At 43.8% G+C, this 22138-nt stretch overlaps 1 protein-coding gene across 8 annotated transcripts in view; it reads right to left on the bottom strand.

The window, feature by feature from the left end:
* The window catches only part of ENPP2 (ectonucleotide pyrophosphatase/phosphodiesterase 2), a 132778-nt gene that overhangs the window by 78949 nt on the left and 31691 nt on the right, over nt 1-22138 (bottom strand). For 6 of the 8 annotated variants that reach the window (XM_070382878.1, XM_070382881.1, XM_070382877.1 and 3 more), the window contains exons 2-3: nt 14432-14534; nt 2327-2482 (exon numbers count right to left, since the gene is read on the bottom strand). In XM_070382878.1, coding sequence (XP_070238979.1) covers nt 2327-2482; nt 14432-14534 — 259 coding nt within the window. Of the gene's footprint in view, nt 1-2326; nt 2483-14431; nt 14535-14738; nt 14922-22138 lie in introns of those variants that run through there. The other 2 variants (XM_070382880.1, XM_005908668.2) reach the window with 2 other exon arrangements.

Genomic DNA, 22138 nt, shown 5'->3' with positions numbered 1-22138 from the left:
AAATAAGTCAGAAAGAGAAAAATAAATATCATATATTAACATATATATGGAATCTAGAAAAATGGTATAGATGTTTTTATTTGCAAAGCAGAAATAGAGACATGGATGTAGAGAACACAAGTATGGACACCAAGGCAGGGAAGACGGGGAGTGGTATGAACTGGGAGACTGGGATTGACCCATGTACTGCTGATACTATGAATAAAAGAGATGACTAACGGGGACCTACTGTGGAGCTCAGGGAGCCCTGCTCAGCGCTCGGAGCCGACCTAAACGGGAAGGAAACAGGGGAGATATATACATACACAGAGTTGACTCGCTTTGCCGCGCAGCAGAGACTAACACAGCACCGCAAAGCAACTGCTGTTCAGTCGCTGAGTCGTGTCTTTGCAATCCCATGGACCGCAGCCTGCCAGGCTCCTCGGCGCTCAGCCTTCTCTACAGTCCAACTCTCACATTCGTACATGACTACTGCAAAAACCATAGCTTTGACTTGGCACTCCTTTGTCAGCAAAGTGATGTCTCTGCTTTTTAACACACCATCTAGGTTTTTCATAGCTTTGTTTCCAAGCAGCAAGGCTGCAGTGATTTTGGAGCCCAAGGAAATAAAATCTGTCACTGCTTCCACTTTTTCCAAAAAATAATTTTTTACAAAATGACCTTGAGAGCAGGGTTGCTTGTCACCTTTCCCAGAGAGTGTGAACATGAAGCTGCCCAGAGGAATGGGGGATAATCTACAAGGTAACTGCAAGATCAGATCAGAACAGATCAGTCACTCAGTCGTGTCCGACTCTTTGCGACCCCATGAATCGCAGCATGCCAGGCCTCCCTGTCCATCACCAACTCCCGGAGTTCACTCAGACTCACGTCCATCGAGTCGGTGATGCCATCCAGCCATCTCATCCTCTGTCGTCCCCTTCTCCTCCTGCCCCCAATCCCTCCCAGCATCAGAGTCTTCTCCAATGAGTCAACTCTTTGCATGAGGTGGCCAAAGTACTGGAGTTTCAGCTTCAGCATCATTCCCTCCAAAGAAATCCCAGGGCTGATCTCCTTCAGAGTGGACTGGTTGGATCTCCTTGCAGTCCAAGGAACTCTCAAGAGTCTTCTCCAACACCACAGTTCAAAAGCATCAATCCTTCGACGCTCAGCTTTCTTCACAGTCCAACTCTCACAGCCATACATGACCACAGGAAAAACCATAGCTTTGACTACACGAACTTTTGTTGGCAAAGTAATGTCTCTGCTTTTGAATATGCTATCTATAGCATATTCATATAGATATATCATATCTGGTCATAACTTTCCTTCCAAGGAGTAAGCGTCTTTTAATTTCATGGCTGCAGTCACCATCTGCAGTGATTTTGGAACCCAGAAAAATAAAGTCTGACACTGTTTCCACTGTTTCCCCATCTATTTCCCATGAAGTGATGGGACCGGATGCCATGATCTTAGTTTTTTGAATGTTGAGCTTTAAGCCAACTTTTTCACTCTCCTCTTTCACTTTCATCAAGAGGCTTTTTAGTTCCTCTTCACTTTCTGCCATAAGGGTGGTGTCATCTGCATATCTGAGGTTATTGATATTTCTCCCGACAATCTTGATTCTAGCTTGTGTTTCTTCCAGTCCAGCATTTCTCATGATGTAAGTCCCCCCTAAAGTGTGAGACTTTGGAAACAGCAGGTAGAATGAGTCGCCAAAGGCGATTTTCTCAACTAATGCACTTTCAGAGACCTGTATACCCCACTGACCCTTCTATTAGAGAAGAAATGTGAACAAAGGTCAGGCACGTGTAGAGGAAGATTTTAGAGCTGCCTTGAGCATGCAAACCCAAGAAGAATTCCAAAATGATTTTAGACTCCCACTGAGAAGAAGTAATGACCTCAGAGTAGACCCACAGTCACTATACAATACGATGAAACAAAGCCAATGTTAGAAACTGAGCAGGCAAGCAAAAATAATAGTTAGAACAGATGCCCAGAAAAGAGCCCAACACTTTAAGAATGTGCAAAATTTCAGTCCAGGTATCCTAGCAGTGAATGGGGGACAGCAAGAGATAGAAATCATAAAGATTAAAGAAAAAATAACTGGTCATAAACATCCCAAACTAGTAAATGACGACTGCAGCTGCGAAGAATTCTCTTTGGGCCGAGTCTTGTGTGGATACAACGGCCATACAGGGTGTGCTTGTAACAAAACTGACAGTGATTCCAGAAACGAAACTAAATCCCCCAGTTTGGTTCGTCCAAAGCAGGGTGGCGATGGCAGGTTGCTCAACAGCAGGGGTTAAGCCAGCTAACTGAGACTAGAGAGGATTCAAAAGTTACGCACCTGTCTTCAAGCAGAGCTCATCAAAGTCAAGGCAGCAGCTGCTATAGCTCTTACACAAGTTGTCACATCGACAATCAGGGGGTCCAGCCTCTTGAAGTTCAAAGCATCTGCCCTTGCAAGACCCAGAGATGTTGATCGAGGGGGAGTCTGATAACACTGCAAGAGACAAGAGACAAGGGCAATGGGATTAGGGAACAGGTCATGTCACTAGGGGGTTTCCCTGGTGGCTCAGACAGGAAAGAATCCACTGGCAATGCGGGAGACCTGGGTTAGATCCCTGGTTTGGGAAGATCCCCTGGAGTGGGAAAGGCTACCCACTCCAGTATTCTGGTCTGGAGAACTCCATGGACAGAGGAGCCTGGCAGGCTATGGTCCATGGGGTCACAGACAGTCTTGCACGACTGAGCGACCTTCCCGTCACGTCACTCTGGCAGGGAGGCCCTGGGCAGAAGAGCGTGGTCATGCAGGCAGACTCGAGCTGAGCAGCCTGGCTCCATCTGCTGCTGGCTGTAAACCTCAGCAGGTCTTCTGCGCCAGTTTCTTCATCTGTAGAGCGGGGAGACCAATAAAAGTAACTGGCGACTATCATGCGAATTAAATGAGATACTGAGCAAGGTGTCAGCCATACAGAAAGTAACAAATGTTGGCTACTGGTTTTACTACTATTTCCAGTGATTATTACCACAATTCTGTGTCTCTGTGGATGTTGTGATGCCAACAGAGAACAGTACTTTGAAGTCTACACTTAGAAGTGTTCATTTGCCTGTTCAAAAATCCACAGTTTTTGTAAGGAAGGTGCACGGATGCTCAGTTGCTCAGCCATATCCAACTCTGCGACCCATGGCCTGTAACCTGCCAGTATCCTCTGTCCATGGGATTTTCCAGGCAAGAATACTGGAATGGGTTGCCATTTCCTACTCCAGGGGATCTTCCTGACCCAGGAATCATACTTGCATTTCTTGCATCTCCAGCATTGGCAGGCAGGATTCTTTACAACTGCAACAGGAAAATTGAGCCTAAATGTTCTGAGAACAGGCTGAACAGATGGGGTTGAACTAAAAGACTTTTGAGATCTCTTCCAGCCATAAAACCTACATACATAACTAGAGTTATACAAACGTAAACTCTACAATCTTGGAGAAAGAAAGGATTAATCAAGGAACAAAAAAAAATTAATCGGTAAATAGTGCTAGGATAACAGGCTGGCTGGAAAAATTAAGCAGGATCCTCATCCCAGCTTACAAAGCAAGTCAGATCTGCACAGGCTAGTATGGAAAGAGCTATAAAATGGATAAACATTTTTTTAAAACAGCAAAGCATGGAAAACAATCCTGGTCAACCCAGGGATCGAACCCAGGTCTCCTGAATTGATGGCAGATTCTTTACCATCTGAGCCACCATGGAAGCCCTGGTAGTAAATGTATATATTATATTTTCTGTTAGAAATAGAGATGGAGAAAGCAATAAAGATAGAGATAAACATAAAATAAAGTCAGAGGCCAGAGCTAGAGATGAGAGAGTGGGTGGGGACAGAAGCGTTGAGACAAGTACCAGGGTGAATCTGGAAGAGGACACGGCACCCACCCCGGGATTCCTGCATGGGGAACCCCGGGACAGCGGGGCCTGGCAGGCTGCGGTCCATGGGGTCACCAGAGTCAGACACGACTGAGCACACAGCACATGCCAATGTGAATAACACTTTTTTTCACTGTAAAAATTCTTTACAGAAATAATTTTTGGAGAAATGAGAAGAAGCAAGGAAACGTCTTACTTTTCTGCAATTTGAAACTTCTGTTTTACAAATATCTTTTTTTTTTTAATGTTTTGCTTGCTTACTTTTCCCTCTCACGTATATATATAACATATATCTATATGTGTGTAAGTAGACATGCATGTGAATTTATGTGCATGAAGGGTATATTATACAATATATAAATATCCTACAAATTTTATTTATAATGTTATTTTAGTTCCTTATGTTTATGAATTTTCCATTTTTTTATAATCAGAATCCATTACTTGTAAAATCAAGAAAACACCAGAGGCAAGGAGAGAACAGATATTTAATGACATTTCTAGGTTCAGCAAAGCCATTTATCTGAACATCCCATTCATCTGTTAGTCCTTTGTCCTCTTTCAAGTCAGAGTCACCCAATCCTGACCTGGACGGCATTAGATTAGTTCAACTAAAGCAAACAGATTCACCTGACCACGAGATGTGAAACGCTTTTGCATGGTTGATTATGGGATCTTCAAAGACATACAAATCACCCCCATTCAGCTGAAGAAATAATATCAGGTTTCCAAGGCAATGCCTTACCTCTGGTTCACAAACCACATTTTTCTATAGACTTTGCCCAACCAATCAACAGACATGCTGAACTTCAAGGAACTATGAGAGGAGGAGGACTGAGCAGTAGAGAAAGGAAAAATAAAGTCCCACGGTGAAAAGCGAATGTAAGAAAAATGCTTATAACTGAAACACTCCTTTTATAAGGATACTGCTTAGAATCATCCCAGCATCCATCTATTACGATAAATTCTGAGTAGAATTTGTGCTCATGAACTGCATATATAAGCACACTTAGCTATCCTTAGGGCTGGGATAATCAGAAAAGCTTCAAAGGCACATTGCTCGTAGATGTTCACCCGTCCTGTCTCCTTGGTGGCGTCTCAGCCAGCACGTGAGGTTTTCCTCCATTCACGCCCTTTGCTTTTCCCTCATCATAATCTCTTCCTTTTTCTTATTTTTACTTTCAAAAAATTTGTATGAATTTCTAATCATTTTAAACCTTTCTCCATTCATTCTATCAAAGTGATTTTTACTCCTTCCTTCCAACAATAGTTGGAGAAGAAAATGGCAACCCACTCCAGTGTTCTTGCCTGGAGAATCCCAGGGACGGAGGAGCCTGGTGGGCTGCCGTCTGTGGGGTCGCACAGAGTCGGACACGACTGAAGCGACTTAGCAGCAGCAGTAGCAGTCCAACAATAGTTACTTTCTAAGTTTACCACTCACTGTGCTTTTGAAAATAATTGAATTTCACACAATAGCTCGCCCCTATCCAATTATCATCTTCCTTGCCAACCCTCAAACTGAAGACAGCTTTGTTAAGAAAGAGTTGCACTTACACTCATAATGCAAACATACAGCTCATAAAAAGTATTGTACTCAATACGGGGTTACTAACAACTTTCAAATAAGAGTGAATTTCTGGGCTGGTGTGGATTAGGGATTATTGTTGCTTAGTTGCCAAGTGTGTAAGCCTCTCGCAACCCCCATGGACTGTAGCCCGCCAGGCTCTTCTGTCCATGGGATTTCCCAGGCAAGAATACTGGAGTGGGTTACCATTCCTTCTCCAGAGGATCTCCCTGCCCCAGGAATCGAACCTGGGTCTCCTGTGTTGGCAGGAGCCTCTTTACTACTGAGCCACCAGGGAAGCCCATGGATTAGGGATACATAAGCCAAAACTCACTCCTGGCTGACTGATTCTGCTGAGAACGGCAGGAACGGCTGCACCTTTTTTTTTTAAACAAAATAAAGTGGCAGAACAAAGTTCACCTGGCCTTTCCAGGGCCTGTTCTGCCCCTGACATCTTCCTTCAGAACGACTCCCAGCCCTGATTCTCTCTTTAGCTCGTCCCCACGAGCCGGCTTTTTCATCCCACCCGGGTTCTGGGCCCCTTGCCCCGCACCAGGCCAAGTTTTAGGACTGCTCTTCTTCTTGTACTTGATTCAATAGTCAGATATGGAAGGATTCTCTAACTTCTTATATACCTGAATTCTAAAATCTGTAAAGCCTTCCTTTATCAGAACTAAAAACTTCAGAACTAACGAGAAAGACAACAAGGAAACAAACTCCGTGCTGAGTGAAGTAGGTCAGAAAGAGAAAAACAAATACCGTACAGCAACACACAGATATGGAATCTGGAAAAATGGTACCTGAACCTATTTGCAGGGCAGGAACAACGCCGCAGACATGGAGAAGAAACTTGTGGACACAGCCGGGGAAGGAGAGGCGGGGCGGATTGAGAGAGGGGCGTGAAACATAAGCCACGACCACAGGTAAAACAGACGGCCAGTGGGAAGTCGCTGCGTAACTCAGGGAGCTCAGCCGGTGCTGTGACCCCTAGAGCGTGCAACGCGGGGATGGGAGCGAGGTGCACGGGGGCCGGGCCTGCGGACACTCAGGGCCGGTTCACACTGCTGTACTGGGAGTGAGGTGCACAGGGCGGAGCCTGCAGACACTCAGGGCCACTTCACACTGCTCTGAGGCAGAAGCCAGCAGGACACCGGAAAGCAATTATCCTTAAATTAAAAATAAATTAAAAACAAATCTGTCCTAAGTGTGATGGGGGTCTGAAACTTCATATGACGCACTTGCCAGCACTTTTATGAGATTCAAATGCTATTCTGCCTTTTGAATTACACATTTAAATGATATTGTTTTACTTCAAAGGAACAAGTCAGTTCCAGAATCTTAAAAAATAAATGTCGCAGGTCTACACAGACAGAAGTTTTCTTTAAATAGAGACTTTACATTTTAAAATATGTTATATGTGATGTACATAAAAACAATGCTGTACGCTTCTTACTTTTCCCAGAAGCGCAATTTCATGATTTAAAAAACCTACCAATGTAAAATTGGATTTATCACATTCAAACTCACAATTCTGATAGAAACAAGTGAAGTTATTTTTACTTAGCTAAGTAAATCTTCTTTCTAAAACATTCCGTCTTACCATACCTACACAGAAGTAGCATTGTGGAATTCTGGTGCCATTTATGCACAGAAAAAAAAATTATTGATAATTTAATTAGACTATTCGAAACAGCCTAATTCATGACAACAGTTGTGACCTAAACATAATTTCATCCTGGATTCCCAATCACATTTTCCACCAAATCTCTGCAAAATGGAAATTTTCAGATTTGGACGACGGCCAGTGAGGGAGGCTGTGTTTAAGTTTGAAACTACTTAGCCCAGCCGAAAGCTGGACGATTCATCTAAGTTTTATCTGATCCTGCATTCAGAGTTTGCGCTGTGACCCACTCTCTGTTCCTCCCATTTTCCATGGTTCTCAGCCTGAGGGTTTCCTGAAAGTGAGAGGCAAGTCTTGAAATGAAACAGACTGAGTAAGCCGCCTCCTTTCTAAGAGCACTGGGACAGACCTGGCTCTCCGGTGTCTGCCTGCCTTGTCTGAAGCATAAAATACAAGGGAAAAAGGCAGACAACGTGGATGACAATCAAGATGCCAGCCAACTCAAGCCTGAAGTCCCGTCTGACGCCTCTTCTGGAGTACACGATGTGTTCTTTCCGGTCCTACTTTCTTGCGCTGAAGTTGCTGTTTTTCCTCGATACTCTTGACCTCATCTCTTCGAAAGCAGCACTTAGTACAGGCCTGTGTGTCAGTATCTCCACTTCCTAAATACACCACTTCCTATAAATATCCATTACTGCACCATCATTACGCTCTCCTCTTCTTCACAGCTTCTGAACCAGATTTCATAGACAACTTTTTAAATTAATAGGTCCACCTGGGAAGTTTTCAAACACCTGTACTTTCAATGTGTTTGTATAAAATACAACATCCTCATGTAGCAAGACCCCATCAACTACAAGAAAATAGGTTTCTAGATGATTTCAATGAAATCTGAGTCTAATTTCACTTGTAAATCACTCAAATAACATGTATGATCACATTCAGTAGTATAAGTCTGCTACCAAACAATGAAACGGCATTTTATATAGCACATACTGTCAATTTGATGAGGTAAAATGGAGACCCTGGCCTTCAAACAAATTTGGAGATAAATGCAGTGTATCAGCGTACACTCAACACCTTATATTCTTATCAGTCTTAGTATGGCACGTTTGTTTTCAAGAATCTTTTCAGACAAAGAGGCGATATTATCCCCATTTTCCTGGTTGGGAGATCAGAACTCTAGCGAAAGAGAAAGTCACTGAGTCGTGTCCGACTCTTTGCGACCCCATGGAAGACAGCCCACCAGGCTCCCCTGTTCGTGGGCTTCCCCAGGCACGAATCCTGGAGTGGGGTGCCATTCCCCCCTCCAGGTGACCTTTCCAACTCACGGTTGAACCCAGGTCTCTTGCACTGCAGGCGGATTCTTTACCATCTGAACACCAGGGAAGCCCTCTGAATTCCATACTTTTTCAGTGTGTTTTTAAATACCACGTCCTCGTGTAGAAAGACCTCGTAAACTACAAGAAAACAGATTTCTAGATGATTTGAATACAATTTAAGAGTTTAATTTCACTTGTGTACTGCTCCACTGTGTGGCACAGGGAACCCTGCTCAGTGTTCTGTGGCAGCCTGGATGGGAGGGGACTTTGGGGGAGAATGGATACGTGTATATGCTTGACTGAGTCCCTGTGCTGTCCACCTGAAAGTATCACCATACTTTTATACTCCAATATAAAATTAAAAGTTGTTTTAAAAATAAGAACCTTAGGCCTAACTTAAGCTAGCAAAGGCCTAGCTACAATTTTAGATCATCTGATTGTAGCTATAATATCATTATCGTTAACAAAGGATTTTTCAAATTATGCACATAAGCTCTGAATTTTAGATGTTCTTTTTAAGACATGATTTTGGAAGATCTAAGCTATGTTGAACTTTATTTAAGATGGAGATTTCTGGTTAATGCAACAAGATAGAAGATTCTGTATAGTTTTTTTTTTTTTTCCCTTGTCAATTTTAGTCTTTAATTTTTATATGAAATTTGAAAATTAAAGAATAGTTAACGCCCCTTTCTATAGTATACAATTATGATAAGCAATGCATAAAAATCATCGGGAATATAAACTAAATTGATTTTTTAAAAAACAATCTGCAAAATACTCATTTTAAAGAAATTATTTTAAAAGTTTACTATTACAATGTGTGCTTATATCATTTGGACATTTTTTTGCTTACCAGGTTTTTGCCTACTATTTACTATGCTTTTCAACAGAAATTGGAACAGGTTTTATTAGGTTCACAATAAAATTTTAGTCTGAATTCACTCCTTTCCCTTTTTTAAATTAATGGCTTCCCAGGTGGCTCGGGGGTAAAGAATCCACCTGCCAATGCAGGAGGTGCAACAGACATGGGTTAGATCCCTGGGTCGGGAAGATCCCTTGGGGTAGGAAATGGCAACCTGCTCCAGTATTCTTGCCTGGAAAATTCCAGGGATGGAGGAGTCTGGTGAGGTACAGTCAGTCCATGGGGTCGCGAAGAGTCAGACAGGCCTGAGTGAGTGAGCGTGCGTGCACATAGGTGCTTTACAGCGCTGTGTTGGTTTCTGCCGTACGGAAGCTGTATTTCTTTTAAAACTGTGTGTAGTGGAGAATAGCCAGTTACCAGCACAGTGATACTGGGCTGCTGGGCCTGCTCCCTGAGCATGGGGCTGGCCAGGAGCCTCCGGGGGGCTCCCAGGTGGGCCAGAGCCCCACACTCAGGCCACTGCTGAGTGGGGGCACATGCCTGAGGGGTGCATGTGTGTGCATGAGCGCATGAGCACATGTGGCCCTCTGCCCCTCCACCCTCCGCATGGCCCACCTTCTACATTAAGATTCAATGTGTTGCTTCATATTGTATATTTTGGGGAAAGTGAAAGTCACTTAGTCGTGTCAGACTCTTTGTGACCCCATGGACTGTAGCCCACCAGGCTCCTCTGTCCATGGGGATTCTCCAGGCAAGAATACTGAAGTGGGTTGCCATGCCCTCCTCCAGGGGATCTTCCTGACCCAGGGATCGAACCCAGGTCTCCTGCATTACAGGTGGATTCTTGACTGTCTGAGCCACCAGGAATTTGAGACGTTTTGGGGAAAGTTTGGGGCATAAATCAGTTGAACTTGTAGGAGCGATTTTTCTATCATGCAGAGTAGGTATTTTTTGTAGACTGAAGGTTAATCAATTTTTTAATACTTCTGAGAAAGAAAATTATCTGTGTATACACAAGAAATATATATATGTGTACAACAATAAACATGGAACTCGACTCCCTGCGCCCCCTCCCAAGAAAAGGTTGTGATAGTTTCGGGTGGGCAGCCAAGGAAGGGCCTCAGCCATACATGTACATGCATCCCTTCTCCCCCAAGTCCCCTCCCATCCAGGCTGCCACACTGAATCAGCCATACATTTTCATATATCCCCTCTTTTTTGGATTTCCTTCCCATGAAGGTCACCACAGAGCATTTGTATAGTTCTAAGATACATGAAAAATCACCGTACCTAAGTGCCATATAACAAAGAACTGAAAAATCCACGCCCTTCTTTCAATGCTAATTCAGATCATTGTGTTCCACTGACTTAAATGCCTTCTGGTTTCAACATTAGATTTAACATAAAGTCCCAGGACGTGATAGTCCTTCTAATTGTCCTTCTAATTTTCCTTGCCGAGTAACGGCTGATGACAGTCACCAGTCAGCTTTGCAGTTCCTCCAAGCTACTGCCTTATCATTTAAGCGCCTTTGCGTTGTAGGATGAGATGCCCAAAGCTATCAAATGAACGTGAGCCTTCTCACGCCTGTCACCACTATTTGCTTTCTCCAGGATTCACAAAGCAAAGCTTTACTTGTAAAGTTGTCAGTGACACTCTTCATTTCACATTTCCCCATGAATTTCACTTGCATTCACGTACTTTTAAACTCTCAAGCCACTTAAAAACGATGATGACTTGAACAAAGCTTTCAAGTCTCTGTTAGCCAGTTACTCACAAGCTTACCCACTTCCCTTTGTCTTTCAGGTATGAAGTTGCTTCTCTCAAAGGAGATCCCATTTCCACCCAGAGACTGGAAAAGTATCCGTCACCAACTCCAGTGAAATAGATTCCACCATCACACAGAAATATACACGTAAGCACATTACATGAGTGTCACCTGTATACACATAAATTCTCGTTCAACTTTAGAGGTAAATCAAGCCGGCTACATCAGACGTATGGGACAAGAACGTCAAACTGAATTGCACATATTCTTTACATTCTCTTTGAAAATTTATTCCCGGCATCTCATGCGCCTGATGGTCCGTGATATTTACCCAGCAGACTTGTAATTAGTTCTGCTCATTCCACATCCTCTAATAAATCTACAATCTGAAAGAAGAAATCTTATTTTACCATGACTTCCAATAGATCACCACATCCTAACAAAAAATCCAGCTATCAAGTGTGCCAAACTATTAATTATAATAGTTTGCATGGCCACAGCCTTGAAACTAACATCCACCACAGACCAGTTGCAAGAGTCTGCATGTGTGTAGAACATTCTCAGCTGCAGCTGAGGACTCTGAGGTACTACGTTTCCTAAGTAAGAAACTGAATGGTAGTGAATGAGAGGTCTTGCCCCGGTCAGTCTGAAGCTGGCTATGCATCAATACCCTCTGTGTTCCTTCTACTTGGTAGAACAATCTCGAAGCACTGAGTTTCTCAGGAATACTCTGGAACACGGAAGTGTCGTTGACAGTAAGCATGGCAGCCTTTCCTCCTAGCATCTTCTCTAAAACGCATGTGACAGCTCACCCAGGGTTTTCCGACGCGCACACTTTGCAGGCAGAATCACCAACCATAAGCGTCATCTCAGACACACACAACATTTAAAAAGAGGAAAATGCTTATACTCTCCGCACTATGCGTTCAGTCAGTTTCCAAAGCACACCATGGTCTTCATTTGGGAGAAATCAATTACAGTGCCTCAAAAGCAGTAAGCTTTATCAACAGAAATTTAAAAATAAAAAGTGTCAGGCATACCAAAATCCCCAAACTCAGACTCACATGTATCTCGAGACTAATACTTCCTAGCAGTAGAATTTTCACTAATAAATTACTTTAGAAGATACCATAAGGCCAAAAATAATCAATGATTTGATTAATAATTCAAGAAGCAAATATTCTGAAATATACTAGATTTAGAGATGATAATTTAGATTATATTATTTTTCCAGAAGTAGCATTGACTCATTAATTCTTATAATTGTTTTTAATAATGTACGGAAATTATTTATTATACACAAAATATATTTGAGGATTAGTAAATCTGGTCTGTATTTTTCAAGTTCTCCTGCAGAGAGTACACACATTCAAAAGGCAATGAAACAGAACAGACAGAATCATATTTTTCTTTTTTAATCCAGAAGGAAAATTGGAAATCACCTAGGCCCGTTCTCCATTGTATGGCTAAGGAAATGGAACTCACAAGTGACTTCCCCAAGACCACTTGGCAAGTGAGATGGATCCAGGGTGCCAACCCAGGGCTTTCATGACCATTTTCCAAAAAAAAAAGTCAACTTTGAAAATAATGGACGACTTGATTTTACAACACTCATCAGAGAAATAACTTTTAATATCAGTTTTAGCCAAGGTAATATATTAATACAAAGAAGGGAAAAAAGTTCCCTTGAGGGTCCATTGGAAAGAGCCAGCAGCAGGCTCTCAAGCTTGCCCCCATGGCTAAACTAAAGGCCTGATCCTTGCTCTTCAGTCTGAGCAGTTACAGGCAGTGTGAGCAGGAGTTACACTTGTCTGGAACAACCGTTCGTTACCAAAAAAAACAGGATCCTCCAGCCCAGGGATCTGCTTTCCTCCCCTTCCGCAACAGAAGACAGCTCATTTTGTCCATTGGTTCCCGGGGGTGCAGTCTTTAGGATCTATTTTCTTACTTTCCATCCCAAGCACACTCCACTTGGATCCATTGGTTCCCTGGGGTGCAGTCTTTATGATCTATTTTCTTACTTTCCATCCCAAGCACACTCCACTTGGATCCATTGGTTCCCGGGGTGCAGTCTTTAGGATCTATTTTCTTACTTTCACCCCAAGCGCACTCCACTTGGATCCATTGGTTCCCGGGGGTGCAGTCTTTAGGATCTATTTTCTTACTTTCCATCCCAAGCGCACTCCACTTGGATCCATTGGTTCCCGGGGGTGCAGTGTTTAGGATCTATTTTCTTACTTTCATCCCAAGCACACTCCACTTGGATCCATTGGTTCCCTGGGGTGCAGTGTTTAGGATCTATTTTCTTACTTTCACCCCAAGCACACTCCACTTGGATCCACTAAACCACTTCTGATGTAATTCTTTCACCCTTTACTCAAAGGTCACTTGCTTGAAATAAGGAAGGTTCAGGATTCCATCAATGCATGGAGCATAACTTGGCTAAGAAATGCTCGTGCTGGCTACAGAGAGACAGGTGACAGTCTTTTATGAGTCAGGTCAAGAAATCCAGTGCAGAGAAATACAAAATGCACAGGAAGGCCAACAGACACGCTGAGATGTCAGGAAAAGTCAAGAAAAGATTGCCCCCTAGAGTACCCGCTACTTAATATGTAATTTTTCTTTATAAAACCATCAGCAGCTCCAATTTCCAGGAAATTAACCAACTCATTACTTAAGACCTGGTCAGTTAAGCCTCCTGGATCTGCACAAGGAGCTCCTTTATAAGAATTCCCATACTGCTTATGGCACAGTGTACATTGTAAAAGGAAACTCTTTCACTTCAGTTCTGTTAGTTAAGTCATGACACTCTGTGAAAACTTACCTCTCCTGGGCCAAAAGAAAAATCAGGGAGAAGAAGTCAATCTCATAAGCTCTTCTAAGCACCTCCTCTCATATTTTCCCTGTTTTAGGTTAAAGCTTCATCTCATAGCCCTGAACTTTCATAAAAACAGTTCCCTGCCTTTTCTTTTTCTTTTTTTTTTTACTTCCATCCCTCTCTTTCTCAAGGTCAGAACTTTCTGGACACAAATACTAGATCTCCTATGCCATGACAACAAATTACACTCACAATATCTCTACTATCAACTCAGCACCTGTTCTCATCACTTCTTTTTCAGCCTTGTCTGTTCACAAGAGCTTTAATGTTATCTTAGCATTTATAAATTCAGAGGACGGAGATTTAAACAGTCAGTTGAAGTAGCAGGAAGAGTTCATAAAATGTTCTCTTACTAAACCAAGTTCCCCCATCTGAACTGTACAGAGAGCTGATTTTATTCCAGAGACAGCATGAGTTAGTTACACTGCAAGATTGAAGGTGCATTTCTTAACGAGTGGACAGTGATCACTTTTAATATTTTAAAAGGACTGACAATGGGCACAGCTGCTACACATACCTGTAGGAGGGCCTTCATCCCATCCTTCTGCCCTCTTAATTCGATTTGCTGTGAATCCTAAGCAGATATTGACACCAACAGCAAAAGTGAACAGAGATATTACCTAAGAGAAGAAAGAGATCAAACTGTCAGTGCAGCCAGACAAGCCTAAATCAGATTCCACAGAGGCAGTGCAAATGACTTCAACATCACCATCCAACCCTGCAGCTTCCCAAATGCACCCTGTAGTGCTGTCTTCATTTTAAAAGCAAAAAGAAAATTCAGAATCAGAGAGCAACTCTGCCCTGTCATTGTCTCCCCCTCCTACCTGATGGAGCTGGCATGAGCGTCTCCTGGCCATGGCAGGGCTTCTTGGAAAGCCTGCGGCAGTGTGCTCTGTTTGTCTACACTGAGTGCGCTGCTTTTTGGGGCTCCGAGTCCAGTCTATTAACTACAAGTAATCCCACCTGGGAGGTTGACAGGCTCTTCTGATTTGTCCAAAGCTCGATTTCATCACAGTTTGTTCGCAAATCGCAGCTCTGAGCCTGAGCAGCTTGAAACATCCCTCTCCGCCTCTCCGCCCGCGTGGCCCCTCCCCTGACACACAGACGCTTTCATGTGGCTTCCTCTGGTAACATAAGGGTTTCTTATGCTGCTGTAGCCAATAACCCTGCCTGTTCATTTTCCTTCCCTCCTGAAAACATGGCTTTTTAAAAAAAGAAACCAAATGCATTTTATCCGATAAAAAGGAAACAGAGCCACAAAAGGGTTTCTACCAGCTTTAAGCTTTTAAGGTTTAACAATGAAGTTATTCAATGCAGTCAACCTCACAACTTCATGTGTTTAAAAAAACAAGGAAAGTTTTATAATTTCTAAACCTACTAACCCTCTGTCCGGCCCATTTCTTTATTTTTCTGGCAGTATAAATGACCCTGTCCCTTCTGCCGCATTCTCAGCGACTCCCGGCTCCTCAAACATTTCCCACGATGAAACCTCCCAGGATTGTAACGAAACACAAGAGATAGCATTCTGCTTCCCCATGTTGTCGTTGGAGTTTACAGAAGTAACATTTATCAAAATCCTGGGAATGCCAGTGAAGCCGCACAGAGGTCTCTTGCCTTGTGAGGAGGCATAAAATGACTTCAGGCCTGCCTGCCTCTTCCTCCTGAAAACACCGTCAGCTTTGGGTTTAGGTTTCTTGTTTTTGTTTCGGAGGGACTGGGAAGCAGCAACGGTGGGATGGGGGAAGCTTTACTAATGACTGAACTGAGAAAGGACATCTTGGTGGCAGCAAGAATTCAGCTCTACAGAATTGTTTCCTTAGGTTTTTACCCAGATAAATGATCATCCAGCCACCAAACACTGTGCCTTTGATGCTATTGTGAGGCTTAAATTCTTTTTACTGAGCTAGCTAGCCACCAGGGGACTTCTAAAAGAAACCAAGCCCTCAGAAGCTGAAAGTTCTTTAAATACCGCACCCTTGTAGGATTCAAACGGGGGAGGAAAGCTTGTCTCTGGTTTTCCTCTGGCCAGACTCGGTGACCGCGGCTCTTGTGCAGAGCATGTGTGTGCGCGTGAACAAACGGGGTGCTTACTACGCAGCAGACCGAGGAAGCAGGGGCTCTGCTCAGATGAAGCCCGACAGCATGAACGCCAGGGCCTGTTCACGGTGGGCTGCACAGTAGGTCTGGGTTTCATTAGATACTCCAGAATTTAGTAACAGCTAATTGAGAAAGAGAAAACACAGTGCCAAACTTGCAGCTGCCTCTCTCGAAGCCTTTTCATTTTGCACTCTGACAGAGACGGCAGGCCAGCGGCTCTTTCTCTAGAAGTCTCTTGCTTCAGTCTGCACGCCATACTGAAATGATTTGGGGTCGGGTGTTTAGCAAGGCTTATGAAAGATGTCAACCCCACGTAAGATTTTTCTAATCTTTATGTTCAGCTTCAAGACGCAGGCTTGTACAGAGGAAAACTATCAAGCTAAAAGGGAAATATCAAGGCAATCCTGTGACTGCATTGTATGCCACCGCGGTCCAAATGTTCACAAAGAAAGCTGCTTCAACCTCCTCACCAGCCTCGCCAGCCCTCACCGGAGCCCAACAGCTGTACAGTCTGTCTGATATTTGATGGTGGAAATCCAGCCTGAGGACAATGAACACCCCCCTTGAAAAATGATTAGACTCAGAAGCTGAACATTATCCATTCATTTTTTGGACAGAGTAGCTGTGCAGGGGGAAAAAAGTCTTAAGAGTAATAGCCAGAGAAATGAAATGGGTGTGTTAGTCGCTTAGTCGGGTCCGCCTCTTTGAGACCGCATAGACTGTAACCCACCAGGCTCCTCTGTCCATAGGATTCTCCAGGCAAGAATACTGGACTGAGTTACCATGCCCTCCTCCAGGAGATCTTCCCAACCCAGGGATCGAGCCTGGGTCTTCCAGATTGCAGGCAGATTCCTTACTGTCTGAGCCACCAGGGAAGCCCAGCTTGATCCATAATTGCTTCTGTACAGCACTTGTTACCAATTACCTAAGAGGAACTCAACCTCTCTTTCTGATAACCATTCGGCCAAAGAACTTTATCTACTACTAGTCATTGCGCGCGCACACACACACACACACACACACCACCTAACCATTGTTACACAGAATTTCACTCAAAGACCTTAACTAAAAGACATCATTACAAATTAACTGTCAGGGGTGACCCAAGTCCCTACCTCAGGCATCCAATCAACTGTAAAACAAAATCAGCCCTCATTATCTAAAATTGAGAAAACTGAAAAGCCTGATAATGCAGACTGCATGTCTAGAAATTCAACCAAGATGACTGAAATAGAGTCCAAAGCCTTTTATAACAGAACTAAATCGAGAAAGTTCACCTGTGCTGGTGTTTAAGATTTGGGTATAAGGTCACTCGTGGTTGGGTTGGTAAATAAGAAAGTGTATGAGAAAGACTAAAATTAACTTTCAGCTTGGTTTATTAATCCAGCCATATTTCAGAGAACACTGCCCCCTGGCAGAAGAAAACCCAAACAAATCTTAACAACAGTCTCAGGCCTGAAAAATCATTCTGTGATTCTCAAGCTTTATTGGGCATAAGAATGACCCTGGAAACTTGTTTAAAATGTTGATGCTTATGGTCTAAACCCCAATATTCAGAACCATGAGCTCCTGGAGGTGAGGAGAAGAAAGGGAAAGTTTAGGGCCAGGCAGGAGTTAACACAACAGGCTCGTCTGGTGCAAGCAATGGAAGGGCCACGTTCTGACGCAAATGACGTAAGAAAAGAGCATTCGAATAAATCACTCTGAGTCAGTTAACTTACGTCCTGAATGTTGGCTTGCCTGGCCTAAATCATAATGCGATTTTAATGTATCACTACTAGCATCCACTACTAGTCGGGCATTAAAGTTTATTTCCCTTAATGGCGGTTCGTCCACTCTTCTCCCACCTCCAAACTGTGGGCAGCGAGACAGTCTTTCATGTACTTCGCTGGTGGCACCAAGCAGCCAGGGTGTGTATTGCTTAATTGTGATACAGTAGCTGCATTTATACAAATGCACAGTCCATCTTTTCATGGCATGCTTCTGTGAGTCCTTGTTTCCAAGGCCTGATTAAGGTAAAAGGGTTTGAGGTCAACAGTGAGATCTGAAAAAATCTGTAATTGAGGGTTGTCATTCTTGCCTCCTACCGTAATTATGAAGCCTTCATGACCAGATTCAAATTTTATCAATATCCAGCTTCTCATTGTGCAGAATTAACTACAATTACGGTGCCTTGCCTTGACTCTACTCCCACAGCACTTCTAAGACTACCAGACAGTCACTGACCACCTGATTTTCAGGGGCAACACTTATGCAGTCACTACAGCACAAACACCAGGAAATTAAGAAAAAAGCACCTACATGTATTCTTCCTACCCTATTTTCAACTCTTGCAGTTACGTCTTATTTTTCAATTCTGCTGTGGTTGAGAACTGTTAGAAAATTCAGGACAGACACGGACAACAGGCTCTGCAGAAGGGATTTGCCGACTAAACGGAGCAAGAAATCATGACAGCTAATACAAAAACAGGCAGGCTCAATTGCTCTCACAATCCAGCACTGCCTGTGTATAAAGTGGACTCCACTTAAGAGTTTAAACCACAGGGGCAAAGTTTCACGAGTAATCTATGGTCCCTGGGGGGTTCGCCAGTGAGAAGTGGCATACGCCCATTCAAATGCCAACAGGACTTGCGTTATTAGTTATTACACAGTTGAAAGCTGAAATCAACACTGTCACCTCTTTCAATGACTTCCATTTATATCATAAACATCTATGCATTACATGTATTCTCAATGGGACTAAGCATGAGCCCCTGTACAGGAACACTCTCTAAGAACATGCATTCATGGCACAGATGTTCATTAGCTCCTACTGTGTGCCAAGCACTCTTCTGGGCACTAGTTCCTTACAAGGAGCCAAACCAAACATAGTCCCCTGGCCTCCATATAATTCACATAGACACAGAAATAAACGGAAAATTGCAGCTGTGGCAGGCGTAGATGTATAGGGGTCAATGGTGCTATGAGAACACATGATTCAGGTTTGATGTGGTCAAGAGGGTCACAGAAGACTTTGTGAAGTGTCAGCTGAGCTGGGATATGAGGGTGGAGGGGAGTAACGAGGTAAGAGAGGAGGAAAGGCTTCTAGGCAGAGCAAACAGGATATGCAACAGCTCTACGCAGACTGGAGGCACCACACATCCCGCCAAAGGCATCCCGTTCAACCTGTGCAGCAAGATGAAAGGGAGCCTGGAGTGAAGTGAGGCTGGAGAGGCTAGTAGAGGTCAGTCCACGTGGGGCCTCGTCAGGCACGTGGGGCCTCGTCAGGCACGTGGGGTGGTATCGTCTTGATCCTAAATGCTTTGGAAAGCCTTTAAGGGCTTAAATCAGTGGAAGCTTAATGAGATATGAAGCCTTAACCTCTGTACAGTGTGGATATGAGTTGGAGGGAGTCAAAGTGGATACAATAGGTTAGCTTGGAAATGGAGGTGGTAATCCAGATAAAAGCCAGTGAGTGAGATGCGGCATCAGGAAAACGACGGCGCTGGTGGAGAGGCAGGAAACTGGGCGAGCTGGGCAAAGGGCTGTCCATGCTCCGAGCATGCAGGCTGAGGGGCAGGAAGGCGCTAATGTGATGCGTGAGCGAATGAATCGCTAATGGTCATGATGGCCAGTGAGGCCACTTCTTAGGTTTTCACTGGATTATAAGAAAGATGTAGCAATATGCATCCATTTGCTAACACTCTAGAATTAAATAGTTAAAATAAGGGATCTCGCTAATAGCTTTAAAACATGTGTCAGTAGTTTAAAAAATCTTCTGAAGCAGTTGATTTAAAGTAAAGTTACAGTAGACTTGAAACATTTGAAAATACATTTATTCATAATTGAGGTTTAAGAAGAATTACCCCCAAGAAATAGCTCAGCTTTGTTCCTAACTATAGCTTACAATAAAACATTGTAAAACTCAAACTCAAATTAAGTCTATTTTTTTTTTTTTTTTGAAACGCTGAAACGCGTGTAAAAATCCAGGCAAATGGAAGTCGTTTGAGTCAACTTTGCCAAGTGAACTGTGAACATCTGAGCCCGGATGGGTGGCTATATGACTGGAGAAAATTATTTAACTAAAAGTATCAACCCAAGGTTGAGAACTCTCATCCTTTATCCTCAGGTCTCACACAAACAGGCTGAGAAGCCGTCGTCAGCTCCACTTGTATTGGGTTGGCCAAAAACACCTTACGGAAAAACCCAGAAGAATTTTTTGGCCAACACAATAGATGAAGAAATGGAGGCTCAAACGACAGAGGAAATGGAGGCTCAAACGACAGAGGACGGCCCGCGGTGGACAGATGACAGCCCTCGGTGGTGGAATAAAGGGCTGGGCCCAGCCCGGAAACTGGGCCTCCGGAGCCAGGCTGGTCCTCCCCACTACAGCATTGATGCCCCTCCACTGGGCCAAGCGAGGCCTCACGTCAGCACACGCGAAGCACAGCCAGCGGAGCAGCCAGCCCCTCCAGGCTCCTTTCAGGGCAACCTTAAAGCACTGTTGTTCCGCCACAGTCCTTTCCGCGCTTACTGCGAATCAGACACCATGCCTCAGATCCCAGTCATTAACCAGAATTATTACCATCCTTTATCAGAGGCTGCTGAGTGCCCCGAGTACCTAAATCACCTTCCCGTATGAATACTTCTAGATTCATCTCTTCATCTTTAGTCTTCCGAACACAGGTTAGAAACAGCTATTCTAGTACAAGAGACAAAGCAAGGAGCAGAATCAGATTCAGACATGTAAATGTTGGGCTGATCAGATAATGATTAAATGCTAAGAACAAAAAAATAAGAGAAGAAATAACTGTTCTTCCCGTTTGCACTCTCTGCCCACTTCAAACACCATTCCACTGAGGCAAGTCTTATCCAATCTGTAATTCATTTTTATATTTCTTACCCAGAGAGCTCTGCATAAAATATAGGCAAATGTGATGATTTCCCCCCTAAACGGAAAACCTTCCAGTCAAAGTGCGATCCCCAGAAGGGTCAGAATCACTTGGAAACTTGCTAGAAATGCAAATTCTTGGGTCTCAGAAACTCGAAGGTAGAGCCCAGTGTCTTTAACAAGCCCATCAGGTGATTCTGCTGCAAATTTGAGACCCACTGACCTAGAGGATAAAATCCAAACTGCTTAGCGAGGCGCACAGGGCTCCAAATCCAAAATTAAGCTCCCCAAATTCTGATCCTGGCTCTACCACTGTTTAGCAGTTAGACCTTACTTGACCCTTTGGCGAATTACTCCTCCATTCTAAGACTCAGTTTCCTCATCTGTATCCAGCTCACAGGACTCTTACGAGCATTACATGAAAGAATCCGTGTACGCTGCCTATACAATGCCTGGCACAGAGGGGTGCTTAACACAGGGTGAGTTTTCTCAATCAGGGGACGATCTGCTCTCCCTTGATGAAGCTGTGCTCTCTCACACCCTCGTCCTTTGGCGCTCCTTGCTGCTTTGGCCTAGAACGCGCTCCTCCACCTAGTCTCCCTGGCTGACTCCAGCACCGCGGTGAGGATGCAGGTCAGGCGCCACTCTTCTGTGAAGCCCCCGACTTCTGCCCTTCCCACGCAGAGCAGGGGCTCTCCCACTGCATCTGTAACCTCTGTTTAGGCCTCTCCATCCTTCAGGGCCGCTTCAAATACGCTGGCCAGTCGCCCTGCACGCCACACGGCCTTGCATCTTTCCTGGGATGCAACAGACAGACAATAAATGTCTGTCCAGTGAAGGACTGGGCATAAAGAAATCGGGACTTGAACTCGAATTCTTGTTCTCTTACTAACTAGCTGTGTCCCTTTAAGCCTGTGTTTATTCATCTGTAAAGAAGGATTATTGGGCTAACTCGGTGGTTTGAAACCCTTTTTTTAAGCATCAATACCTTACTTTCAAATAAAATCTCAAAATGAATACCAACGCCTAAATTTGGAGCTGCCCTAGTGGGACTGGGCAGCCAGGATCCCATCTAAGAGCCCTCTCCCTTCTGCCTACGCCACTTTCTCAGAAACACGGGCGACAGTTCAAGGAGTGCCGTTATAGAAACAAATGAAAGAAGCCAATCAATAACTAAGTCAACTCCACGACTTAGACACTTTTCTAAACCCCACTCTTTGTTGTAGTGTTCATATACCTATATGTGTGCGCTTAGTC

This window comes from Bos mutus, chromosome 14 (assembly GCF_027580195.1).
Source record: "Bos mutus isolate GX-2022 chromosome 14, NWIPB_WYAK_1.1, whole genome shotgun sequence".
NCBI lineage: Eukaryota > Metazoa > Chordata > Mammalia > Artiodactyla > Bovidae > Bos > Bos mutus.
This window is presented reverse-complemented; position numbering and strand designations above follow the sequence as displayed.